Below are 25,929 nucleotides of genomic sequence, written 5' to 3'. Positions count from 1 at the left end.
TACGGAGCCGCAGCGTTCTTGTACACAAAGACTTTGGATTTGGGAAAGTTTCACCCACCCTTGTGGACTGACATCGCTGTAAAGTATCCCTTCAAAAGGTGTTCCAAGTCCATACGAGAGAGCTGAATGTTAGCGATTTTACTGGATGTGTACAGAAACATTTAATCAATATTTAATAAAAATATTTAATCAAAAGAAACCAATGTCTGCTTTTTTTCTACAGGGATTTAGGTGCAGTATCTGCAAAATTAGCATTCATTGATACAACTTTGTTGAAATCCCACTCAAAAATATATGCAACATAATGCACTTCATATTACAGGATTGAAAACTTGGGAACTCAGAAGGCTGAGGATTGTTTCAGAGTTTTTGAGCATGCTATAAGGGAACCCGATCCTTGGTACCCTTATGCTTTTACACAAACCAAAATAACAGATGTAGTGGAGACACCATGGTATCTATCTTACTTGCACACACACTTTGACCTACCGAAAATTCTTATGCCTTAGAGTAGGAATCCTAGCTCATCTTGGTAGCATGAGTAAGACTCTTGTAAACTTGCTCCCTCCCTTTGTTCTTTTTTAAAATAAAATAATGATCTCAGGGCTTACTAAACTTTCAGGTTGAAAGTAGAAGATTGTTTAGAAAAGTTTTCATGAAGTGTATGTAATCAGTAACGATTAATGTAAACATCATGTTCTCACTCCTGAGATACCCACACTGCAATTTTGTCTTTTCTTAGTTGTAGATTCATTCACCACATTCATCCATCTACAATTCTGTAACTGTCCAGTAGGTTATCAAACACATTTTCTTTCATTTTAAATAGGTATGTACCCTAAATCTCTTCAACACCAGAAAGTGCACAAAGCAGTCATAGAGTCATTTCCATTATTCAGGATTTCACTGGATATTTTTTTATATTGAAAACTGAATTAATCACATGAATCATGAATTATTAATTCCCTCTCTGATCAACTGTTGCAGAAAAGCTAAGGAATCTGTTAAGAGGATTAAATTAAAAATGTAGCTGCTGGGGCCTCTGCTGATCTTCAACCCCTTGAATGCCCTTCAACCCCAAAGTACATTTGAAATATGTCAGCACATCCTTTTTCTTCTAAAAAATTATATAGTTGCCCCAAGTCCATATGATTTCCCCGGGCACCATGTGCATCAAAACATTTTTCTTCCAAAGTGGAGAACTTTCGTTGCTTCTGGATCTCAGCATGTCCTCCACCTTCCAAAGAAACATCTTCTCTGTGCCGAATAAGGATTCTTTTCCATGTTAATCTTCTTATCCTGAAAGCAATTGAGGAAATATTAATCTACTTATAAAATAAAGACTGTTTTGGGAAATACTATGGAATAACTACTATCACAAAAGTCAATAAATTCTATTGTGTATATATATTGACAGAGATAATGGTTCACGAGCTGGTCACAGAAATACTACTCACATGCAAACACTCTCATAAGCAGAAGCTTGGGGCTTTTTTAACTCCTCAGGACTGGAAACCTTTAATGCTATCGCTCACAAAATAATTAATGAGGATGTGGTTTCCATTTCAGGACTCACTTCTGTCTTCCCTGTGCTAAGAATTCTCAGAGACTCTTAGCTGATACAATCAAATTACAATGCTTATTTAGTCTGCACCACCCAGAAAGATAAATGATGGGAGCAAAATTAAACACAAATGTGAAGTGATATAAAAGCACACAAATCTAACACAACTGGGGTACTGCAATCCATCTCTATAAAAGTGAAACACAGAGGAATATAAAACAGAAATAAATGTGCATCCTGCAGTACCAGTTTCTTTGAGTGTTGCAACCAACAGTACAGTGGATATTCAGAGTTGTACATACATTATTATAAACACAAATACTTTACAGATCTTCACAGCTTGGCAGGTGGTTGAATTTCCACCTTCTGGCCACATGTAGAGCATGACAAAATGCAATATTCTAACTACTAATGGCATTTAAGCATAAAGAAGAACTAACCTTGACCAGAACTCTTCACAACTACTTTGTAAACCTTCTACACAAACAACACCTGGCTTCCCTGGCATGCAAAACCCTGACAGAGAGAGCTCCTTGGCCCATTCAATAATATTCTTTCTTTTTTGCTTGTTGTAAATGTGATGACTGTAGATCCACAATCGAGTGAACATGGTGACTTCTGACTTTGTGGCATCTGCGGCTGTCATTGAGAAGGATGAAAGATCTTTGTCAATGTAAGCAGCTGCATGGTCTTTAACCCATTCCCTTGCACTCAGTATGCAGGGCTCGCCATTGAAGTTTTGCATCAAGTATGTTTTTAGATCAGAGTTCAGGAGAATCTGCTGAGAGCGGCTTAATAATGATGACCTAAAAAAAAATGCATATAAATATATATATGTGTTTACAATTTAGCATGTTTTTTAAAAACACAGAATAATAGAATCCTTACGTTTGGAAAAGACATCCCAGATCAAGCCCAAACTTTGACTGATGATCACCTTGTCAACCAAACCAGCGCACTGAGTGCCAAATCCAATCATGTACTGACCACCTCCAGGGAAGTGACACCAGCACCTCCCTGGGCAGCTCCTTTCAATGACTGACCAACTTTTCCATGAAGAAATTCTTCCTAATGTCCAAACCTGAACCTCCCTTGGTACAGCTTGAGGCCATTTCCTCTTGACCTGTCACTGGTTCCCTGGGAGAAGAGGCCAATCTCCACCTGCCTACAGTCTCCTTTCAAGTAACTCTAGAAAGTGATAAGGTTCCCCCAAGTCTCCTTTTCTCCAAGCTAAACCACCCTAGCTCCCTCAGCTGCTTCTGATTAGGACTTGTGTTCCAGACCCTTCATAACTTTTCAAAGGTTTTGCTTCAAGTTGCCAAGAAAATCAGGCATAGCTAGGTAATATGCACTTGCTATTGATATTTAACTCATATTAGCTATGAAAACATCTTAATTATTATTTAATTGGTGTGCTAGCTCTTGAATTCACAAACAGCACTACCAATCTGTAAAATAAAATCAAGAAAAAGGTACTTGAAAAGTAAGTATGGTGGCTGAACTAATTTCCTGTAATACACAAGTCTACGTCTTTAAACAGAAATAAAAAGATCAGAAGGCTGGAAGAAACAGCATTGTGACAAGGGAAGAGTAATACCTTTGATTATCTTTTCACCCCTTTAGTAAGTCTTAAGCTTTATCAAAATAGACACATCTTTCTTCCTGAGCATCAGACCTATGAACAGTATCTACATGTAACCCTTCTGTACAGGTAATAGCTCCTTCTCACTTTTTCCCTTTCCCTCACTTATTTGCTGAGCACAACAGAGAAATCATAAGCTTGTATATTTGTTTTTTCTTCAGCACTGTTGTCAATCTGGCTTAATTCAGCAGTAAACCATCAAAAAAAAAGGACTGCTTTCTCTGATCATAACCGTATTTGTGCAGTACACTGTAACTTATAAATGTTTTTATTAGCAGTTGTACCTCACAGTAATTTCTGGGAGAACAGATGGATATTTAAATGGTAAAGCACAGGACATAGAGAATTCCACCTAAAAATAAATGAGGAAATGTTTATTTCACATAAGCCATAAAATCCCACAAAGTAATACGATAATTTTTTTTTAAAAAGGGTTTACAATACCGTAGAGGCATTAGGCACCTCTGTCTTTACATTCAGTATAAACTGAACTTTTGAAGATGGCACCTCTGCAGACTCATTTTCAACACAGTGTTTCAGTTCAGCTAGAGCCAGTTGGTCTGTGACAGCAAACTCTTCCTCATAAGGAAACATGCTAGACAGTAAATCTAACTCTGAAATTTGTATCTCTGCTGCTTCTTGGTTGGCCATTTTTGTTGTTCCTTGAGCAAAGAAAAATATAGGGAAGAAAGACACAGCTTGAATATGGGACAAAGTTCATTAACTACTCATATGAAAATCATGTTAAAGAATCACAGAATACGCTGAGTTAGAAGGAACTCACAAGGATCATCGAGTCTGACTTCTGGCCCTCCACACGACAATCATAAGTCACACCCTGTGCCTGAAAAGCATTGTCAAACACTTCTTGAGCTCGGTCAGGCCGGTGCAGTGACCACTTTCCCAGGGAGACTGTTCCGGTTCCCAACCACTCTCTGAGGGAAAAAAACTTTTTAAGTATCCAACCCTAAACCTCCCCTGACACAGCTTCATGTCCTGCCACTGGTCGCCAGAGAGTGCCTCCCTCTCCACTTCCCCTCCCGATGAAGCCGTAGACTTAATGGATATTAATAGTTATGAACAAGCCCATCATAACCGGCTCGTGTCTCCCGGGCAGTCTGGGTAACACACACAGACAGCCCACGCAGTTTCCACTGCCCTGAGGTGGGACAGGACGCGCTGGTGTCTCACCAAATCAACGCCTTCCACACAGGGCTGCTACTCGGGTGTCCTGAGCACTGGGGAGCCTCCCCTGCCCCTCGAACAAACCACCACCGCCCCACTCCACACCGCCCGCCCCACACCGCGGCCCCCAGAGAACAGAGGAGGGGAAAGTGAGCTGGCGTCGCACCCGCGCATGCGCGTACGCGTCCCGCACCACCCCACGACACCCCCCCACCCCCTCCCCCCGCCGTCACGGCCCCACAATGCAGCGCGCCAGAAGCACGCATGGCAGCCGGTGACCGCCGCCCCTCCACTGGTGATTGAGGTAAGAGGTTGCCGTCTGCCTCGTTTGGCGGAGTCATGCTCCACCAAGTTGTTCGCCCTGCCGCACCGGCAGGTGAGGGACGGGAATCCTCCGAGGCTGCCGCCGCGCTCCTACCGCCGCAGCTACTCTCCTCCCAAGTCCGGACTCTCTCTGCCGGCACGCTGCGGCCGTCTCCTCTGCCGGAATGCGCGGGGCTCCTGATTAGCTGCGACAGCTGTCGCTCATTGCGCGGGCCAATCGGAAGCAGGCGGGGCCGGGTCATGGGGGAAGCCCGGCCGCGGGCCGGGCCGGGGGGCTGCGGGCTCGGGGATTACGGCTCACCTGCTACTCGCCGGACGGGAAGTGCGGGCTGACGACAGGGTCCGGCCTGCTGCCCGCCGCAACTTGAGGGTTCCCCAAGCGAAAAAGCTCTCAGGGCTTTTTTCCAGGGTGTCAGTCAAAGGCAGGTGCGCGTTTGGTCGTTTACAGACCGTTCGATCTTATTAAAAATATATATAAAATGCTTCAGTCGTTTAGGCTGTGCATTCATCGAGAGGGCTTTGCCGTGGTGCAAAGCCTGTCGGACAAGTCTTCCCAGGCATAGCTGGGGTTAAATTAACAGCCCCACCTGTTGATGCTGTCGTGCATTCCCGGCAGGAGCAAGGACAACTTGGAAAGGATTTTATTAATTAAAATTGTTTATACAAGACCAAGTGTTGTAGCTTTTTGCAGAAAAATATGCTGTAGAGGAAGGTTGTTGGGTAAACAGTTACTTCTTTTTCTGAACAAGGTGAATGCTAAGTTGTAAAAGTTGGCAATTCTGCTCTCGATGAAGTGGCTGCCGAGCAGCCATCAATAATTGGGTCATCTGCCCTAAGAGTATGCTCATGCAAACATGCTCATGTTTGTAAATGGCTTTTCATACAAAACGTCCTCTGTGAGTATCATGCCTAAACTCTCCCCAGCTTAATTTTTCTCTTTGATTCTCTTGGTCTGACTTAATTATTTTGCCTCCAAGCAGACAGTTGTGCTCTGGGGCTGGTGTGCTGCCATGTACCAGCATAGAAATTAACTTGGAAAGGTGGACTGATACAGATTTAGTGCTGGTTGTGTTTACGTGAAGGGTGGACAGCAGGGTTAAGCTAGCCTGCAAAGATTGCAGATTCTTGATTTTGAACCCTTTTAGCTTTTTTGTTTTCATTGTACAACGTGAGTTTTAAGTTTTCCTGAGATTTTTGGATGATCTTTTGTCAGGTAAGGTACAGGGGCTACAGACTTTTGGAGACCCTGGGGGGCATTCCCTGGTTTAGGGAGACACAAGAAACTTACCTGAAAAAGCTATTAAGACCCCATTGGCTCCTTCCCCTGTTCCTATGTCCCTGAGCTACTCCCTCCCTATTCCCTGATTTGCCCTTATGTTTGTACTGCCTCGAGACCAGGTTCACCCCCAGGCCCTTCAGAGACTGGTACACTTGGACCCTCCATGTGTGTGTGCCTGTGACCTGAACATCTTACTGGGCGGCTGAATAATATATATCTGTGGGTATTATGCAAAGGCCCTCTTTGCTTCTTTACCTGGGACTCTACTAGCAGCAATGTAGGCTGCTGCACAGACTAGAAACTAAACATGGTCTATCACATGCGCAGTAGCCGCCTATCTGAAGTCAAGCACTTGGGTTAGGACTCTGAAGTGGTAGATCACTCTTGTGTAGATCACATTTGTCGAGAAGGGTCCACAGGTATAGTGGATAACAGACCTGTCTGAATTATTTGCTTGATATGTGGGGAAGGTGATGATAAATCTTCCCCTGCAAAGAAATTGAAAAATCGGAATTCCCGTGGTCTGTGTATCTTCAAATATGTCAAGAGTATTTTACTTCTGTCAGATTTCATCAAAGAAACAGGAAATTTGCAGTAAACAAAATAAAAAGGTTGCAAAGTCTTCAAGATTGAATTGGGACAAAACCAATTCTTTTTCATAAAATTCCTGTGGTATTATTTCAAGTCCTTAAGGTTTATAGGATTTTTGATAACAAAGTTTCCAGTCTTGTTATTTTGTGCAATGCTTTTGATTTAACATTTTAAATCATTTGGGTTTTGTAATTCACACTGTGATCTTGCCTATACAACAGTTACAATTGTTTCATGTTAAACTATAATTAATATTTTTTGTTTTGAAAATGTCAAATTAAAACAAGTTAATTCACCTCAAGGGAGCTTGGCCATAGAAATAACTTGTGTAGCAATGAACAAGGACAACTAAAACTACTTTCTAATCTTACTGTTTTTTCTTTTTAGGTCACTCTTCCTTTTAAGAACAATTACAGACAACAAATATGGGCAAGAAACGCATCAAAGGCAGAACTGCACAGTCTGATGAGTCTCCAGATATACTGAGTATGTTTCCTTGGAGAAGTTTATGGACCTAATGTTTATCTTAACCTCAGAGAAGGCTTGAAAGCTCATTAACATTAGAAGGCCTTCAGACTAGTCACTGGCTTTGAAGTCACATATACAAAATCTGGATTTTTAATTGAAACTCAAGTCTAGCAAGAAATATTGTTGTTGTGACTTTTCTAAGCATGCTAGAAAATAATAATCCTGTCTTGAAAACTGAGATTAGTTTCTGGTTTTTTTAGGAAACTCAAACACACAGTTCTTTACTGATACAGATTGTGTAAAATTACTCAGAATATAAAGGGTTTGTGGAGTCAGCTGCCAAGCTTAAGTTGTATTTTCCTAGTGAAAAGTTTGTTGCAGAAGATTCTTGCTTTAACAGTAAAAGCTGTGACTAAAATACTTTTTATGAAGCAGTTTTCCTTTATTCTAGCAGCTAATTTGATACTGACTCTGGACACTTCAGCTCTCATAGTGTATTTTGGTTAAAACTTCTTTCTGTTCTTCTGTTCCAAATAGTTCCTAGTCACAGATACTAAATTTTATTCTCCTAGCTCCACTCGATCTCACCTGTGAATTTTTTTGGACTTGTTTACCTTGGTTGTTGTAGCTTTTTTTTTTTACTTATGTTATGTAGCATTCTCTTCTACTACCTTATCTGCCAGGTTACAGATTGTGTCTTTCTCATCTTTTTTGGGGAAGTGATTTGAACCAGATTAATTTAGTTGGGGGAGAGAGCATTTAAGAGTTTGAGGAGACTTGGTGGGATGGCCTGTTTAAGTCCACTGTGCTTTGATTTCCTGGTTGTCCTGGTCTTCTTGTGTTAGCTTCTGTCTCTAATGGATGCCTTTTTTATCTACTTTTGTCTGGTTTGGTTGTTGGGGGCTTGTTTCCTGGAGTCAGGGTCAATGTCTGCTGTAACTGTTCCTCTTTTTTCTCCTGCAAAAGAGACCAGTTATGTTCTAGCTGCTGCTGGCATCTGAATTTTTTGCCTATGAATAGGTTACCTTAAGACGACAAAGACCTTTAAAGCTACAAATGAAGCTAAGACTAATCATGGTGAATAATTCCACTATAACAGTAGTTGCCAATATACAAAAATTTTTTTGTTTGTTTTTTAAATGACAATTTTGTAGATGAAGCTTATGTTTTTCAGAAAGGCTAAAAGAATGCTGAATATCTATGTTTGTCTCTTGTTGGCTAGCATTTGCACTTTGATAAAATCCTGTAATCTTTGACAGAAACAAAACTGGAGGTACAAAAGTTTGCACCAATTTCAGTTTAAGCCAATAGAAGTTTGCAATCTTGAGGCTGTAATCTTGCCTCGACAATGATAGTTTATGAGCTGTCACACTATCTGAGCAATAAAAACAGCTCAAAGTTTAGGATGCAGCAACAGTATACCCATATTGTCAATGGTGGTAACAAAAAGTTTCTTTCTGATACTCTGATAAATTGTTCATGTTTCCTTGGCTCTAGAAAGACTATCCTAGCTTCTGTATTACTGCCAGTGTATTAAAAGCTTGCATTTTTTATGCTACCTATATCCTTCTTGTGCTTTTTAATTTGTAGAACCTGTGTGCAAGCATATTCGTAAAGGACTGGACCAAGGCCATGTGAGAAGGGCACTGCAGAATGTGGAATGGCATGTTTGTCAGGACTGCAAGGCAGCCAGTAAGACACAAGAGAAGGCTGAGGAGGAGGAGACTGATGAAGGCACTTCGATATGGTTATGCCTAAAATGTGGCCATAGGGTATCTCTTTTGTTGTTAATTTGTCTTAATACCTTTCAGTGTCTCATAATGCAGCGGAACAAGAGAGTTTCTATATAAATTCTTATATATTCTTATATATTCTCTTTTTTTATTGTAAAGATGGTGCTACCTAGATGACTTTATATACTGTAGAGTGTGATTTAAAAATGTCTGCTCTGAATGTCAAATGAAGTACTTGGAAGATGGCTCAAAGACATTTAGTAGGCTTAAGGCTAAAACACCATCTTGAGGACTGGTTTTCCTAGAAAGTGAATTATTTTGCAGAGAAAATAAAAATACTCCTAATCTGTGGGGTTTTTTTGCAAGATCTTAATGCTCATGTTAGTTCATGAAAATTAGAACTCTGCGTGCTGAAGAGGTTTTGGTTCTGTTTCGTTCTTTCAGGTGTTTAGACTGGAATTTGTTCATTAAATGTTCAGTCCAATAGCAGCTTTATTCTGCACCCAGTAATTTATCCATCTGCAGAAATAAATATTTTGAAATAGATATCCATCTGTTGATCCCAATTAGTTGAACGTAATTGAACAGTTTTGATTGTAATACTTTGTTTTTACTCTGAATTTATGTATGTTTCATTGGCAGTCAAATGGATTTTGTGACACTTGTGGTTATCAATATTGTAGGGCTGTGACAGAAATTCTCCTGGCCAGCATGCTTTAAAACATTATGAAACACCAAGATCAGATCCCCACTGTTTGGTTCTCAATTTGGACAACTGGAGTGTGTGGTGAGTTTGTCAGGCAGCGCAAGACAGAGCTGGAGGGCGGCAGAGGCTGGAATATAATTTGTCCTTTCTTTGTGAATTCTGAGATTTCTCTCTAGGCATATATTAAAGTATTTCCAAACATGTAATTTCTAGCAGTCTTTGCTGAGATTTGCAGAATAAATGTTATTTTAATGTAAAATTTATGATTTGGAAATCTTCATAATTAAGGTTGAACTTGACCAACTAGTAAATGTGTTTGACTTATATTTAACTGTTTTTACTTGGTCAGAATACTGACACATGGACACAAATGTTGATCAGTAGATCTAAATCTTAAGTTTCGACCTTGGGAAGAAAGTTCTTTCTGATGTGCACTTAGTGACAACATTACTTTTATCTCCTCTGTAAATATGATTTTTAATACTACATATAGACAGGAAGCATAGCCAGAATTACAAGATGCTACTGGATCAAGCAATACAAAATCCACGTCCCTGGTAGTTTTTGCTTCTCTCAAAAGTACTTATACACTTGTGTATATGAGGGGAACCCCAATTTTCTAAACTGTGCTATATAGAAATACTGTACTTGACATAAAGAGTTTTTGTTTTGCTTAGTAATGTGGTTTTGCAACTTAGTATCTGTCATTTTGTTCATTTTATATAACATTATCTATTTACTTGATCATACTTAGTACTTACATGTAACGATCACTACTTTTAATGAATTCTAGAATGGAAATGGATATTGTCAGTAACATTAATGAATTAGTGAGCTTGTCTTTGTGAATTTTAATTAGTGTTAAAATTGTAGGTTTGAAGTGCCCTATTTTCCCTGTTTTTTAATCAAAATACTTGCAAGTAAGAGGAAGTTGTGGAAGTAAGATGTTTTGGCTTCCTTCTAGAATTTCTTGGTTGTACAAACTTGCCCAAGAAATGATTCAAAGATTGATATATTGGCTATAAACTAGTTGTAGATCAAACCCACTGTCAAGAACTGTATTTCAGAGTGGGCCTAGTACAGAAATTCTGATCAAAATTTTAACCAAAATCATAATTCTAATAAAAATTCTTTTATTCATTATATGAATGTGTGACCAAACCTCTCTGTGGTGTGCATGCACATGTGGTTCAAATTGGATATAAATAATAACTGTAAAGAGTTTAAAGACATGCGGAGAAGAAAGGGAGAGTTCTAGGTATTCACTAAGTTCTGTGCTTTTGGGTTTACAACTGCTGTTGTACTTATTTTCAGTGCTGGTCAAACAGCCATCACTAACAAGACCTTTTCCAATACCTTGATTCTTTCAAGATTGTCTACAATTTTTTTTGACAGGTAGAAGGTTATGGTGTTAAAACACACCATGGAAGTAACTGTCCTTTGTTATTCCAGGAGTGAGAATGTCTATTTTTATTATTAACCAGATAGACAATAGACAAGCAATCAGGGATCCAGACAAAAGCTGAGTCAAATTTTTAAATGAAATATGAGAAAATGTGATGACTATAGCTAATGCCAGGGAGGCTGGAGATTTGGTGAAACACTTTGCTGCAGACTTCTGCTTTTAATATCAGAAAATTGAGTCTGACTTATGGTAATCTGAAATCTCCCTAAGAACTGTAATTGGTGTTTTCCAAAATGCAGAAGTATCAGTACTTCTTTAAGGAGTTGATTGGGTGGAACTACAAAAGTGGTATGTGTAAAACTCCTTCAGGTGTTTGTGTCCTCTCATGGTTTTAGCCTTCTTGAGCCTTTATGACTGCAGCTTCTCCTACAATTTTCTCTAAAGCACATTACTGGCATAACCTGAGCTTCTTTGTTTATAAAGAGACAAATGGGGTTTGTATCAGCAATAGAAGAGCAAATACAAGTCTGCAGGTTTAAGGGTGGACACTTGAATTATTTCTTATCTGATTTAAATACAATTAAATATTTACTTGGCTAGAATATTCAAAATATTTTTCCATACCATAATATTCATAAGTCATTTCCTTTAAGGCTTGATATCTTAGCTTCTTGATTTTGGCAAAGTTACCCAAGCTTTTCTTTTTCTTGCTGCAGGGTTTCTAAGCACATCTTTTAAAAGTCTAATTTATATTTGTAAATTGCAACTGCCAGTCACCAACATAATTTACTAAAGATAATTTTTAAGTCTTTTATTTTTGTGACAAGTAGATTGAATTCTTCTCTAAGACTTATAACTTTTACACTAAACCTTGTGATTTTATAACTTTGTGTAATAAATTGCATCAAAAAGTAAATAGCTTAGGATTTTTAAATAATAGAAAAAAAATAGGATTAATTGTTTTCTTTTGGGGGCGGCGGAGACAGGTGCTACCCATGTGATAATGAAGTTCCATATAAAACTTCAACCCTTTTGGGCCAGACTGTGGATTTTGTTAGAAAACAAGTTGGTATTGACTCATCACATGCAGGTAAGTAATTATAGTATAGGTACAGTAAATCAGGTCTCCTAAGTTTTGGAGACAGTATTATAAATCCAGAATTTACACTCCTTATGGTAAAGGGAAAAACTAATTTCTCCCCTTTTTTAATATTCTTTGTCACAATTCTGATAGCATAAGTAATGTCCTAGCCCATAGGCCAAATTAGATCAGGATTTTGCTCAGCATCCCCTAAACATTTACAGACAAAACATACAAGAATAGGCAGAAAAAAGGACAGTTTTACTGTGACTTTTTCTAAAATGCAATGTTCAGTTTTTCTGCAAATAGGCATTTGACTTTCAGTACTTAGGGTGCTGTGTTTATTCATCAGTGTTGCTCAGTCTGTCTTGAGATCTAAAGAAAAATTGTCCTTGTTTAAGGATAATTTGATTTGATTTTTCTAAAGTCTTTTAGTGGGTATTTTTGAATGTATTAGGAATGACTAAGTCTCCAGCTGTTGCAGCACATATCCTAATGGAAGGAGTAGTTTACAGAGATTTTATCACTGGATCTGTATGTTTAGTTTAGGCAGCTGCAGTGCTTTTAGAACTCTAAAATATTGTGTTCAGCCTGCAGTCTATCTGTAAAATATGATTGTTTAAAAGAAAACAAACCCAGCAAAAACCCCCTGGTTTCCATAATGGCAAAACTAGTTTTGTACAAGGCATTTCCACTAGAAAAATTGGATGAATTTGCATATGAAAATAAGTGCTATAACAAATGACTGTAAGAAATTCCAACACTTGGGTGAAATCACAGGCCTTGTGGGAAATGGAACACAAACATCCAGCAGTGCTATGTGGCTGTCTCTGAATTCAATTTTTTCAGGAAGCAGGTGAGGTTTTCCTAGGTTTTCCTATAGGGAGCAGAGTTTTTTGAGTGGTCAGTCTTTCCCAGAGAGACAGTTGAACTTCATATGAGTTGACAAAATCTTCTTCTTGGGTTTGAGCTGGAAAACCAATGAATACTTGCGTGCAGTTGTTGCCTGTTTCACGTGTTCTGTGTGTTGTTGTTCATTTATCTGTTTCTTGTTCTAAGATTGTATTGTCCGTTTTTCTTGTTTTTTCTGAACTTGTTTTACTTGATTTTACAGATAGTATTAGCTCTCAGCCCTATTTACCAGAAACCTAATAACAGCTGACAGCCAAACGGGTAGAACCAGTGTGGATGTTATTTTGAAAACTGCCTGGAACTCCCTTACAGCTTTATTAAACAGGCTGTTGAAATTCTCGGCAATACACCAAAATAATTTGGGGGAAAATATTTTTAACTTGTCTTGAAGACTATAAACCTTTCAGTATCATCTGATTAGGTACATGAAATGAATATGAGAATGCCTCAACAGTGGGAGCCATTTGGATGTTGTGGGAGAAAGCCCTCACATAGGTGATTTTGAAAGGAACATTCTGAGGAATTTCAGAGTATGTTGGCATAAATGGCTTGTGTGCCAAGAGATGTTTAATTTGCTTGCTGATTCAAAATGGCATTTCAGGGGGTTCGCAATTTGTTGTCTTGTTTGTTTTTTAACTTCTATTACCTAGACAATTTAAGAACCTAAACCAGTAGTTTCGTATTTAAAAATGAAAGAATTAAATATCATGTGTATGAGCTCTAAACATCATAGATTGCTGCCTGCTGTAATAATCTTTTCTAGCCTACACCCTATAACTGTGTTAACATGTGATATGTTTTTATTATTTCAGTCGAAAAACAAGAGAACAAAGAAGTTGAAAATAAAAAAATAGAAAAAGACAGCAAAAATAAACAAGGAAAAGAAGTTTCACTTAAAGAAGAAAATTCTCATTCAACTGCAAATGGAGAAGTCACTGTGAAAGGACTTAGTAACTTGGGGAATACATGTTTCTTTAATGCAGTGATGCAGGTACAGAACTTGCTGTTTTTAGAAAAACTTTGAATGGAAAAAAAGCCACAAACAAAACAAAAAACAACAACCTTGCCTCCAGCATTTTACAGTGACACAATTAGAATGGGATTTTTTTATCTGCCAGGAATGATGGCTTCTTTCTAAAAATAGTGTGTTGGCCCAGAGAAATACGAAGAAATGGAGCCACAGGTTCAGACTTGCTCTGAGGGTAAATACAATAAACTGCGTTGTCCTTGAGGGACAGCGTTTTTCACTGAAATAAAATAAGCTTGACAACTTCTAGTTATTTTTTAAAAATATGAAATATTTCACCCTTGTGACCTCTTAGACTATAAGAAACTAGTACTCAAAAACCATGGGTGTTCATTGTAATAAAAACGTCTCTCTCAGCAAAAGGAAATCAAAAGTAAATATTGGATGAAGAAAACAGGATGAGAAAGTTGCAGGCATTGCCATCTTGTGTGACTTGTTCAGCTCAGAAATGTAGAATATACTTGTTCTTTCACGTGTATTGAAACTGACATTATCTTGTACTCTTTGGCTTTTGATACTGAAGCTTTACTCAAAACAAAATTCCCACTGTACTTGCAGATTTTACTTTGATTTTGCTTTTGATTTTCTTTTAAATACTTTAAACCAAGCAAATACATACATTGCATTTTATCCTTTGAATTTTTGGAAATAGACACTAGTAAATACACTTGTCAAAAGATCAGTCTGTATAAGGAAAATACATTTAGGGTTTCTGCAATATGAAGTAATGCTTATAGAGGGCATTGGAGGTCCTATTAGCGATACAGAATGTACCTTTAAATCTTAAACACAGATGGGGATTCTAGAGTGGTAATTAACCACTTTAGTTCTATGTTTGGGAAAATGCTGCTAAACTGGTTGCTACAAATTCCATGACTAAGGAAGTTCAACTGCCCTTCCCGTTGTCCCTGTTTTCCAATCTCTTTCTGTCTTTTGTGTTCTACAGAATTTATCACAAACTCCAGTCCTGAGGGAGCTACTTAAAGAAGCTAAAATACCTGGCACAACGATTAAAATTGAGTCACCTGAGCTATGCGTGGTAATATGCTTTGACCTCCGTAGTGTTTGTCCTCACCTTCCAGTCTGTTAAGGAAACCAGCAATACTTATCTGTCAATTTTAAAGCTGTTCCTATTGCCAGCTTCCTACTCACAGCCCGTAAACTCCAACTCCATCCCCAGCAGACTGCTCTTGGCTAGCTAACCCACTCTCTTATAACACCCATCTTCATTGGATGGGCAAGGCTGTTTCCACTCTTTGATAATTAGCACAGCCGTGATTCATCAGGGGCAGGGTTGCTTACAGTCCCTTCTCTTACATGGTCCAGCTAAATACTAACAAGATTAGGGTGTAAAATCAGCAGGAGCTTCACCACTGCTTTCTGTAAAACTGCTTCTGAAGTCAATGGAGGTATTTTGTTCAGAGTGTAAGAGCAGTGATTTAATGCTCTGTCGGAGAAGGAGTGCTTGTATTACGATGATGTTATTTAAAGGATGAAAATGTGTAACTCTTGCTATAGTGCCACTTGTCTAAATGCAAAATAGGAAATTAGAGGATGTCTGTAGCACTAACTTAAATAGCACACCTGTCATTATAGTTAGAGATTTGGATGACAGAAAATGCACAACCTTTTTTTAAGAAACTGGGTTTTTTCCTAGTAAAGGTGAGAAATCCAGACTTTGAACTAAGCAATAAATGAGTGAGTTGTGATATCGTTTCATGATAAACTACACGTCGTTTTTGTCAGGTTAACTGATTACCATTTTGGAATTTTGGGTATTCTGTTTGACAATAACATTTTCAGGAACTGAAAAGGAAGAACTTACTGTAAAACAATCTGCCACTGAATTAAGGCAAAACAGCTCTGTTGCTTTTCTTTCAAACAGGAACCTCAGCTAATAAAACTAGATCAGCCGGGTCCTTTAACACTAGCCATGCATCAGTTTGTGACAGAAATGCAAGAGACAAAAAAAGGGGTAGTGACTCCTAAGGAACTTTTTGCTCAGGTTTGTAAAAGGTAAGTATCTGTACAATTGCACGTCATAGTGGGTATGAAAAAGTTTGTTGTTTAAGACTTTCAGTTTTTCCTCTTTTTTTATCTCTAGCTCAGAACAGAGCATACAAAATTTGTAGAATAATTTTTAATTATTGAAAGAAATCTTAATTTTTGAAAGAAGAGCAAAATAAAAATTAATAGCAGTAAAATGAAAGCTGCTCAGTGACATACTGTGTAGCTGGCATCATATTTTTAGAAAATACTGTATGTAGACACTTGTTGCTTTTATATACTTACATTCTGGAGATTTTGTCCATGTATATTTGCTGTGAATAGTTTTTGCTTTATCTCTGAATTCAGTTATACTTTAAAATTTCATTTAACAGAGCAATACGATTCAAAGGTTATCAGCAGCAAGATAGTCATGAACTGCTTCGTTACTTACTTGATGGAATGAGAGCAGAAGAAATCCAGGTGAGTGCTAAAGTCATAGTTGTGCGTACCTTTCTCTTCGTACTCTGGACCCAGACTCTTTCTTCTGCTGAAGGGAGAAAGAACATACTTCCTGAGATGTGTCAGCTTCTGAAGTGTGGTTGTGCTGTCCATAGCACTCACTTGAACCATATTAGCAACGAGAACCCACAGAAAAAGTGGGTTGGGAGTATGTGTAGGCACCCTAAAGAATATCCTTATATTTTAATTTCTGAAACACACTTGCAGAAATTCCTGGGTTTTATGTCAGTTTTCACTTGCAACTTCTCTGGTGATTTCTTTTTTTTCTTTTTTTTTTGATATCTGCAGGAACTGTTGTGTGGTTCTACAGGTATTTGTGTTATTTGTATTGATTCTCTTAGTTGGTGAAGATTATACTTTTTCCTCCATCTGAAACACATCATAAAATGAAGTAGCTAACTGAATTATTTTAGGAAATTTTACAGAGTATATTTGTTTTGAAAATTTCAGCAAATAAGCATTGGAATGCTAAAGGCACTGAGTGACTCTAACAAACAAAATGAAGAAGAACTTAAAAAGAAAATTAAAGGTAAATTATGACAGCATCAGTAACTTGTAAAATCTCCTTTGTTGAAGTATATAAAGCAACATTAATTGTATTAACTAAAAGATACATGTTTATTTGTACAGCTTTATGACCTCTTGAGTATGTGTGTATCTAGAATAAAAGCCTCAATAATTTCAGTCTATATTTAAATGTCTTGCTGAACTTTGTTGGCATTTTCTTCTTAACAGGATAAGAGAGAGTTGATTCTGTAGACATCATACATTAAAATATGTTTAGGCAATGATTAATAATTCAAACATAAGAAATTAAAATACTAGTATGTGAATATAATTTATGCAGCTGCTAATAGTCCATTGTTACCTAACAGTAGTATAGAAAAACTCCAAACAGTGAACAGAAGAATTTTTTAACTTTTCAACATGACTTAGGAGATGATCTGACAATATAAATTCAGACTCTGTTACTCTGAAATTACAACTTGAGGAGAATGGTTTTGTTTGTCTGACAAAAGTTGGTGCTTATTTTTTAAGTTCAGATAGTTGTTTCAGTCTAGAGAGAAAACAGGAATTCTTACTGAGATGCAGTACTTCTTAGAAAATAGGGAAAAGCATTTGAGCAGAGAAAGTGGTAGAGGTATGGTTTAACCAAACTGTGTTCTAGGAATGTATTTTCATCGCCATTCTTTTGATCCACAAAAGATTCTTAATTTAAGAATCTTGCTGTATTTGCTATCGTGAGGAAACCAGAACAGGCCAACATGTTCTGTCATACATCTTGCATGTTATAGTCTCCTTTTTTATTCGGTATGTCGTAATGAGATTGGTTGCCAGTATATTGTGTGTAATATTTTTAACTTTACAATATACTTTTTGAATTCTCAGAATATGAAAAGAAAAAGGGAATACAAAGTTTTGTAGATCGAATCTTTGGTGGAGAATTAACCAGCACAATTATGTGTGAGGAATGCAGAACTGTGAGTAAACTGCCTGCTCTGAATAACCTGGAGTGTCATGTCCTGTAATCTGCAGGAGAACCCCAAAGTGACTGTCTGTAGAAATAAGACTTGACCAGCTGCATGCTTTTCAAAAAGGAGGATGATTTGGCTGGAATCTTTCTTCCATTGTGCTTTAAAGTTAATCTTGCAGTACCTTTCAAAAGCCTTCCAGAAAGAGAAGTCAGAAACAGCAAGCTGCCTCTGCCAGAATTCTCTCCTAGATTCCCAGTGAACACTTTCCAGTGGTACAGATCATAGAGCAAATTAATTGTTATGGGGCCCTTTCCTTTTTCATTCAGGGGATTATGTTTTCCCCTTTACCACAATGAAAAATCCATGGGAGTGCCAGGAGAACAGTTAAGAAGATGTTATTGGGATAATATATCCTGAGAATGAAGTAATTGAGTGTATTAGCAAATGGGCTAGTTGAATATCATGATGGATTACAGCTATGGGTCTCTTCGGACCTAAGGTGCAATCTCACTAGATAACTGACATTCATAAAAGTATTTCCTGCTTATTTCTGTGGTAATGTGACTCCTGGATTTTTGGTCATTTGAAGCTATTTGTGGAGGTAAATGAACCGTGTTTTACAGTTGAGTGCACAAGTAAAAGCGGGCCTTGAATGCACACGTGCAAATACACCTGTTGACAGCAAGCCAGCTGTTTCCAAACAAAATTAAATTGGACTCTTGATTATTCATTTAAAGGTGTCCTTGGTCCATGAGTCTTTCCTTGATTTGTCACTTCCCGTACTAGATGTTCAGGTAAGAAACAGTCATAGGTACTTTTCAGCTTTTTTTTTTTTTTTATTCATATGAAAACACTTATTATACAGTCATTAGGAAGAGTATTTAAGCTTCTTTGTAGAAGTCGCTCTTTTGCAAGTCAAAATTGCACAGAAAGAGAGAGAATAAGATTTTTAATGAGAGTCATTCCTGTAAGTTGTGGCTTATAAATTGTCTCTGGAAAATCACACAGATTGTTTGAGTTCTTTGGGGGTTTGTTTTCACATTTTTCATCCATTTTCCTGCACCAAGTCCAAGAACACCTCTCCTAATATTCAGGTTATGGAATAAAGATAAGAAATGTTGATAGGATAGTATGTGAATATTTATTTGAATAATCTTCAGACACTCAAAGTACTTGATTTGCTTTATGTTTTGTATTGATAATCTCTGTGTGTAATAATTCAGATTTTTTGTGTAGCACTGTTTACTCATAAACATTGGAATGGAACCCCCAGAGCCAAAGGGGCTTGACTTCGGCATCAAACAAGTTTCCTTTTAGCAGAAGCAAACAAATTCTGTGGCAGAGAGTTCAACAGAAAATGTCTCTGCTTGTGTAAAACATTACTCTTCAATGTATTTAATGAGATCTGTTAGAGGCAAAGGTGATGTTGCCCCTTTATAGGTTTAGGTTTTGGCCCTCAATAGCCTTACTTTTCATACTGTTTCATTCTGTTTCATATGGACTCTCTGAAGTGAGACACTCCTTCCATTAACACCAGGGTGTGAGTTAGTTGAACATTACATCATTCAAATGTTACCTTAAGTTGAAAACTCAGATAACATCTCTATTTCTCTGGCTGTTCTGTGGCTTTTTGGGTTTTGTAGAAAGGGAAAATTACGAAAAGAGACAACGTTAAAAAAAACAAAGAAAAGGAATCTGAAGATGAAGAGGATAAAATCAATGACCGTTACCTTAAGCAGAAATATGAGCCCCATGGTACAAGTAAACACCTTCAGAAAAAAATGAAGAAACAGGCCAAAAAAAAAGCCAAGGTTGGTTTGGATAGGTATTTCACTTTGTGCTTGCTGTTTCTGTTCAAGAAATTCTTTTTTGTTTCCTTAGTTACCATGAAGGAAGAGATAGCTTAGAACTACTTCTCTTTTCAAAATACACAACTGAAAAGACCAATTATACCCATGTCTTTGGTGTTAAGATGTTCTGTTGAGCGTTGCTGAGTAGGAATAATATAATAATATCCAGTAGAATTTGTTGCCTGTCTGAAGAAGCCTTAATTTGTATCATACTGTTTTCCAGTCATTGATTGCAAGAATATTCACAACACTTTAGAATACAGACACAAGAAAGATCAGGAAGATAGCAAGGGCATCATTAGCTGTCTTTTGATGATACTATATAACATGGAGCAGTAGGAACTATGTCTGAGTGAGGATAAATTCAGTATTGGTGGAACTGATTACCTCTGATCATTAAATCATAGATTATTCTTCCCCCTCCTGTCTTGTGCATCTATGGCATGCAACAAAGATTACAAATAAGTGGTAAGAAATGCTAAATATCATTTATACTTACTTTGTTTTTTGTACTCTTGTTTATTATGTATTTAAATGAGCAGAGCCAACGCCGGCAGGAAAAACTTCAAGGAAAGGTGCTTCACTTGACAGATCTCTGCACAACTGAACAGCCAGAGATAGATGTCAAGTACAACCAAGAATCAGATACTGAAATGAGCTCCGAAACTCTTGATAAGAAGCAAGAAGAGGAATCATCACATGATTGCAAAGATCACTGCTTAACTCAGAAAGACTTGAGTATACAGGGAAATAGTACAGAAATTCAGAGCAGGCATGAAAATGGAGGAAAGCCAGAGCAAGAGTGGGAAGAAAACGAGTCACTCGTGGATCTCTCTATGGAAGGCTTAGATTCTCCTATGAAGTTTGTCAATGGTCTTGACAACCTGTCTTTGAAAGAGGAAGATGATGACAATGAAGATGAGGAAGAGCTTGCTACAGACTTTTCAAAACTCCACTTGGGTGCCAGTGACACAAGTGACACAAATACCGTGGATGGCCTTCAGCCTGTTCCCAACAAGACTTACGAAGTATCTACAGATGACCCCGAAGTGGCATTTTGTACTCTGGCAAACAGGGAAGAGCTAAACCCTGAGGAAGATTCAGTCCATCATTGTTTGTATCAATTTACCCGTAATGAAACACTTACCGAGACCAATAAACTACTGTGTGATGTGTGTACACAAAGGCATTGTGGACCAAAGAACAACTTAAGTATGACAGACTTTTTAAAAGAAAACTTTAAACATATCCCTGTCTGCTTCTTGAGTGGGTAAAGGGTGGGGGGATTATCCCTTGTACAACTTTGTCTACTTTCATTCATTGTATTAAAGGGGAATGCTCAGCTTCTCAGGTCTTGTAATAGATGACATTGTAAATAGTAAAAATAAATTCCTGCTGTAACCTTTGTTTTGATATAAATCACTTGTTTTAATCTTTGGTGATTTTTATTTTCTGCAGGTGAAAAGAAGTGTGTTTATACTAATGCCAAAAAGCAGATGCTCATCTCTCTAGCTCCTCCAATTTTAACCCTTCACTTAAAGAGGTTTCAGCAGGTAAGTAGCAGGCTGATACATGTATATAGCCTCAAGTTAATATGTATATACATGTACATATGCGTGTAGTATTAGCTTAACTTGAAAATATGCTAACATTACTTTTATTTTCTATAAAACTAGTTTGGGGTTTTTTTCCCAAAGTTTGGAAGGCATTCGTATGCAGCATTGTGTTTTGTGGTCTTTGAGGCACTAACGTGTGTTTCCCTGAAAGAATATTCCCTTAATTAACTGGAAAAGACTGTTTTGTGAGTGTATTCACAACATATTCCCTCATTATTCTTACTGCTTACTGTGTTAAGCAGAATCTTAGCATTAATGGTTTCCTACTATTACAGCTGCTCATGGGCTCATATATTTCAGTAGGTATAGGTAAATAGGATCCCTTACTAGTAACAAATAAGTATCAAGTTGGCAGAAGTGGAAAAGAGAGGATTCTGAGCCTCTGCTTGTGGAGCAGAAGGATGAAAGGAAAGTAACTTCAGTTTTATTTACAGACACTGAAGTCACATACCTGTTTATTCCCAAGTTCCAAGTAGAAAAATTTTTGACTCAGGGCTTTAGCTTTTCAAGAGAGAAGGAGGAAAGGAAAGGAAAGGGGAACAGTACCTCTAAATTTAAAGCTGTTTGGTGTTTTTGGTCAATATACTTGAAAAATAAGGGAGGCAACTTTAATTAGATGAAAACCAATTTCATATAGAAAATGGAAATGTGTAGCCTGATCCAAGAGACTGTAATATGAAGAAAATAACATTTATCATCATCTCCCTTTTGTTTTTCCAGTTTGATACTGGACAATTGTTTGATTAAGGTGGGAGCAGTTTGCGTCAGTTCGGGTGTTCTAAGATCAGATCCTCAGGCATGTGACAGTATCTGAGAAGCCAGAGTTGGCCTCATAGTTACTGAAGTGCATTAGAGCTGATTCTTTTTCCACTTCTGCTACTATTACATTAATGTATGAATGAGCTGAAGAGCCATCTTAACTTGTGCTCCAGTGCAGCGTGTGGGGGCAAGGAAATAATGCTGGAATACTGGACATCAGAGAAAAAAAAAATTGCTTTTACTCAGTTTTGTGTAATGTAAAACTAATTTGTGTTGTCGAAACTTTAACCTGAAACATTTAGTAACTAAGTGTGGTTTTAGTATGCTCCATTTTAACATGATGGGGTTTTCCCTCTACTTTGGTTGTTTAAGGCTGGATTTAATCTGCAGAAGGTTAACAGGCATATCAAGTTCCCAGAAGTGATAGACTTGGCTCCTTTCTGTACAGCTAAATGTAAAGTAAGTGGGAAAACAATCAGATTCTCCTTTCCCATGTTCTAATGTGCTTTCACAACAAAGCTGCATAGCAAAATCTTTGTACAATGCTTCTCAAGCCTGTTACTTTGTGTGATAACTTGCATTTCACTGCTCATAACTGTAGTGCTTGCATGAATCTCTAATGATCAGTTTCCATTTCATCAGCAAAAAAATCAAAGAGCTTATATTCTTCAAAACCCAGCACTTGGCTGACATAGCTAAACTTGTGGTTTTCTAGAATGTGGCTGAAGGGAATACAAAGGTCTTGTACTCTCTCTATGGAGTTGTCGAACACAGCGGAACAATGAGGTCTGGGCACTACACTGCCTATGTTAAAATGAGAGCTATGAACAACCACCTCTCTGATCTTGTTCTTCGAGGACAATCTCATGGTAAATCATTGGAAATATTTTACAAATTATTTCTTACAAAATCACAAAATGGTTTGGGTTGGAAGGGGTCTTAAAGATCATGTAGTTCCAGCCTCCTGCCACGGCTGCTAAGTTCTCTGAGAAAGGCAATGAAGCTAGTGAAATGATATAAGGAGTGGCTGAGGGAGCTGGGAGGGCTCAGCCTGGAGAAAAGGAGGCTCAGGGGAGATCTTATCACTCTCCAGAACTGCCTGAAAGGAGGGCGTAGTAAGGTGGACGTCCTGCTCTGTTCCCAGGCAGCCAGTGACAGGATGAGAGGAAATGGCCTCAAGCTCTTCCAGGGGAGGTTCAGGTTGGACATTAGGAAGAAAAGAGGACAAAATAGTGTTAAGCATTGGAAGGGGCTGCCCAAGGATGTGGCGACATCCCCACCCCTGGAGGTGTTCAGCGGACAACCGGATATAGCATTCAGTGCTCTGGTCCGGTTAACAAGGCAATGATCAGTCACAGGTTGGATTCCATCTTGGAGGTCTTTTCCAACTCAATAATTCTATGATTGTAGTCTATGATTCTTACTGAAGAACAGTAATAGAACTGATTGCTTCAATTCTTTGTAATAACTTTTACTCCTAAATTTTTCCTTTCACAGCTTCAGAAACCGAGCCAGTCAAAGGTCAGTGGTTCCACATCAGCGATACCCACGTACAACCTGTCTCTGTGTCCAAAGTGCTGAGCTCCCAAGCCTATCTTCTGTTCTATGAGAGGCTGCTGTAACTCATCAGAAGAGCCTTCTTGTATGTGCAGCCACCTTGTTTGGAGGTCTGAGAAGGCTGACTTGGAAATCATGTTGTTGACATGTTGGAGCTATTGTATAGCAGGAATTCACTTTATGCATTTTAGGCACACTGACAAGCAGCGAACTTACACTTTTTCCAGTGTTTCCACTACTTTTCAATAAAAGATTTTTCAAAGTTACAGCTTTGGGTTTTTGTTGCGTAATTTGGTTTTGTTTAGTTTACAGACTGCAAAGGGACTGTTATGGCTAGCACTGCCTTTTTGTTGTAGGACTTTTTCTATGAGAGCAGCTGCTGGACATTTTGAAGCGGTTTGGGATCTTCAAGCGTTCGAGTGCAAGATGGTACCTAGATCTTGAGGGAAAGTGCATATCTCCAGGGAGCTGGATGCAGTTCAGTGGGTGCGAGTTACATGTTGAGCAGCTGATGGCCCAGAAAACATTCTAAAAGGAAGATGACACCGGCAGTTTATTTACAGACACGAACAGGACAGGGCTGCTATGGAAATTGTCTCGAGCTATTTTTTTCTTCAGCATCAGTCTCATTACATGATTCTGATAATGGAAAGATGCTAACAGCTCACAAATCCAGGCAGCAGGCCGGAAAACTTAATGTTACAGTATACTTTATAACCTTCTAGACCAATCACATGAAGCAAAAGCACATAGACAGTAGTTCTATCCAATCACCATAAGCACACGTAGCTTTGGTTAAAACAATGCTTGCATATTTCGAATACATTACCTGTTTATAAGAGACAACACACAGAGCTCCATTCATAAGCTTAACCTTCCTAATATCTTGCTAGATAAACTTTCTGCAACTTAGAAAGCTAGACAAGCACTAATACACAGTTTTATTGTTTTATTTGCCCATTTCTTTTCTACAGCTTAAATAATTTTTCTGCTGACTAATCTCATGGCTGTTGCTTTTAGCTCTACTGACAATTCTGCTGCATCTGAGGCCTGCCTTCTACAGTTTTCCTAAAACCCTCTGATTTTATGGATTCCCACAACTCCCCCTCTCTGTTCACCCAAAAAGAAACCTTCATAATCGTGTCATTTATTACTTGCGTTTCATAGCCTTACTATAATATTTTTGCTTATTATCTGCTTAAAGCCTGTTCTTGCTGGCACTAAGCATTGCTATTTTACAACACAACAACTTAATGCTGTGAAGGTCCAGTCAGTGAAAAGGGCGTAAGTCACACCTGACAATAGTTACAAGTCATTGTTCAAAAAACTCTTGTCAATTTCAGGGTCTTAACTTAAAACTTTCTTCCATTTCTATACCTTCATCCACCATCTCCATGAGATTTTACGCACTTTCTGTGAATCTACTTCCTATTTCTCTCTCTTGTATGATAAAAACTTCTTTGACAGTTTTGTTCATCATTCGTCGCACACACTGAAGTATACAGGGTATTACTATTAATATCACTACCAAAACACCCAATACACAGAGACCTATCTTGCAAAGTTGCCTTAGCCGAAGTGCAAAGCTCCATTCTTGGAACAAATCATCTAACCAGGACCCACCATCTTCTTTAATTTGGGCTGTCAAATCTTCCAGTTTTTGTATGCTTTTGTGGATGGATTCAGAATGATCTGACAGGTTCATACAACACGATCCTTCGAATTCCTCACAACCATGTCCAGTAAAAGAAAATCAATTGCTGCTCTATTTTGAAGGGTAGCATGTCTAACACTATCAACATCGGTCAACGTGTCACTAATTGCAGTGGATGTGGCATTAGTTTGTTTACTCAGCCAACATCCAACCCAATCTAATTGTTTCAATGCCATTGCGGAAGCCAATTGGGGTAAAAACAAACCTGCTGACACCCTTTTTGCAGCCTTCCAAGGCATAAAATTACTTTTACAGTTCTCATCATAATGAAGAGCAGATCTTGTTCGCCTTTGTTTTTTTTTCATGACCACTTTGGCAGTGGGCGCAATTACAGTGAGCATCCCAATGCTACATGGGCCACCTTCAAGGTGTGATGGAACGCCTTGCCAAGCCCTATCTCCACAAATTAACCAATATCCCTTGGGCAATTGATGTGCATATTGGTCAGCCTCAGAAAGCACATCCCAACTGTTTGAATAATTACACCAAAAACTTAAGTTTCTGTATGCAAAATAATGGGGAGTAACATTGTA

General features: G+C 38.1%; 2 protein-coding genes across 12 annotated transcripts; one reads left to right on the top strand and one right to left on the bottom strand.

The window, feature by feature from the left end:
* Window positions 1-171: 171 nt before the first annotated feature.
* Window positions 172-4,898, bottom strand: RWDD2B (RWD domain containing 2B). 3 transcript variants are annotated; one of them, XM_071433417.1, is made up of 6 exons: window positions 4,810-4,898; window positions 3,991-4,141; window positions 3,651-3,868; window positions 3,491-3,558; window positions 2,005-2,370; window positions 172-1,299 (listed from the first exon to the last, which is right to left on the bottom strand). In XM_071433417.1, the coding sequence occupies exons 3-6, from the start codon at window positions 3,855-3,857 to the stop codon at window positions 1,053-1,055; spliced, it is 888 nt and encodes a 295-aa protein (XP_071289518.1). In that variant the 5' UTR covers window positions 3,858-3,868; window positions 3,991-4,141; window positions 4,810-4,898; the 3' UTR covers window positions 172-1,052. The 3 variants fall into 3 exon arrangements, with proteins under 3 accessions (XP_071289518.1, XP_071289520.1, XP_071289519.1); XM_071433419.1 differs by having other exon boundaries at window positions 4,762-4,883; XM_071433418.1 differs by lacking the exon at window positions 4,810-4,898 and adding an exon at window positions 4,398-4,499.
* LOC139592952 (ubiquitin carboxyl-terminal hydrolase 16-like) lies at window positions 4,611-23,948 on the top strand. 9 transcript variants are annotated; one of them, XM_071433385.1, is made up of 18 exons: window positions 4,611-4,695; window positions 6,973-7,071; window positions 8,644-8,825; window positions 9,470-9,573; window positions 11,884-11,987; window positions 13,703-13,881; window positions 14,864-14,956; window positions 15,803-15,933; window positions 16,299-16,386; window positions 16,876-16,954; window positions 17,815-17,906; window positions 18,638-18,694; window positions 19,544-19,711; window positions 20,293-20,962; window positions 21,209-21,303; window positions 22,498-22,584; window positions 22,841-22,994; window positions 23,623-23,948. In XM_071433385.1, the coding sequence occupies exons 2-18, from the start codon at window positions 7,011-7,013 to the stop codon at window positions 23,745-23,747; spliced, it is 2,469 nt and encodes an 822-aa protein (XP_071289486.1). In that variant the 5' UTR covers window positions 4,611-4,695; window positions 6,973-7,010; the 3' UTR covers window positions 23,748-23,948. The 9 variants fall into 9 exon arrangements, with proteins under 9 accessions (XP_071289486.1, XP_071289490.1, XP_071289492.1 ...); XM_071433388.1 differs by lacking the exon at window positions 4,611-4,695 and adding an exon at window positions 4,985-5,137; XM_071433387.1 differs by lacking the exon at window positions 4,611-4,695 and adding an exon at window positions 4,990-5,141.
* The last annotated feature ends 1,981 nt before the right edge of the window (window positions 23,949-25,929 follow it).

Source organism: Agelaius tricolor, unplaced genomic scaffold (assembly GCF_023055355.1).
Source record: "Agelaius tricolor isolate 1412-34295 unplaced genomic scaffold, bAgeTri1.0.p SCAF_9, whole genome shotgun sequence".
In the NCBI taxonomy this organism is placed as follows: domain Eukaryota; kingdom Metazoa; phylum Chordata; class Aves; order Passeriformes; family Icteridae; genus Agelaius; species Agelaius tricolor.
The sequence above is the reverse complement of the archived record's forward strand: the minus strand, read 5'-3'. Positions and strand labels throughout refer to the sequence as shown.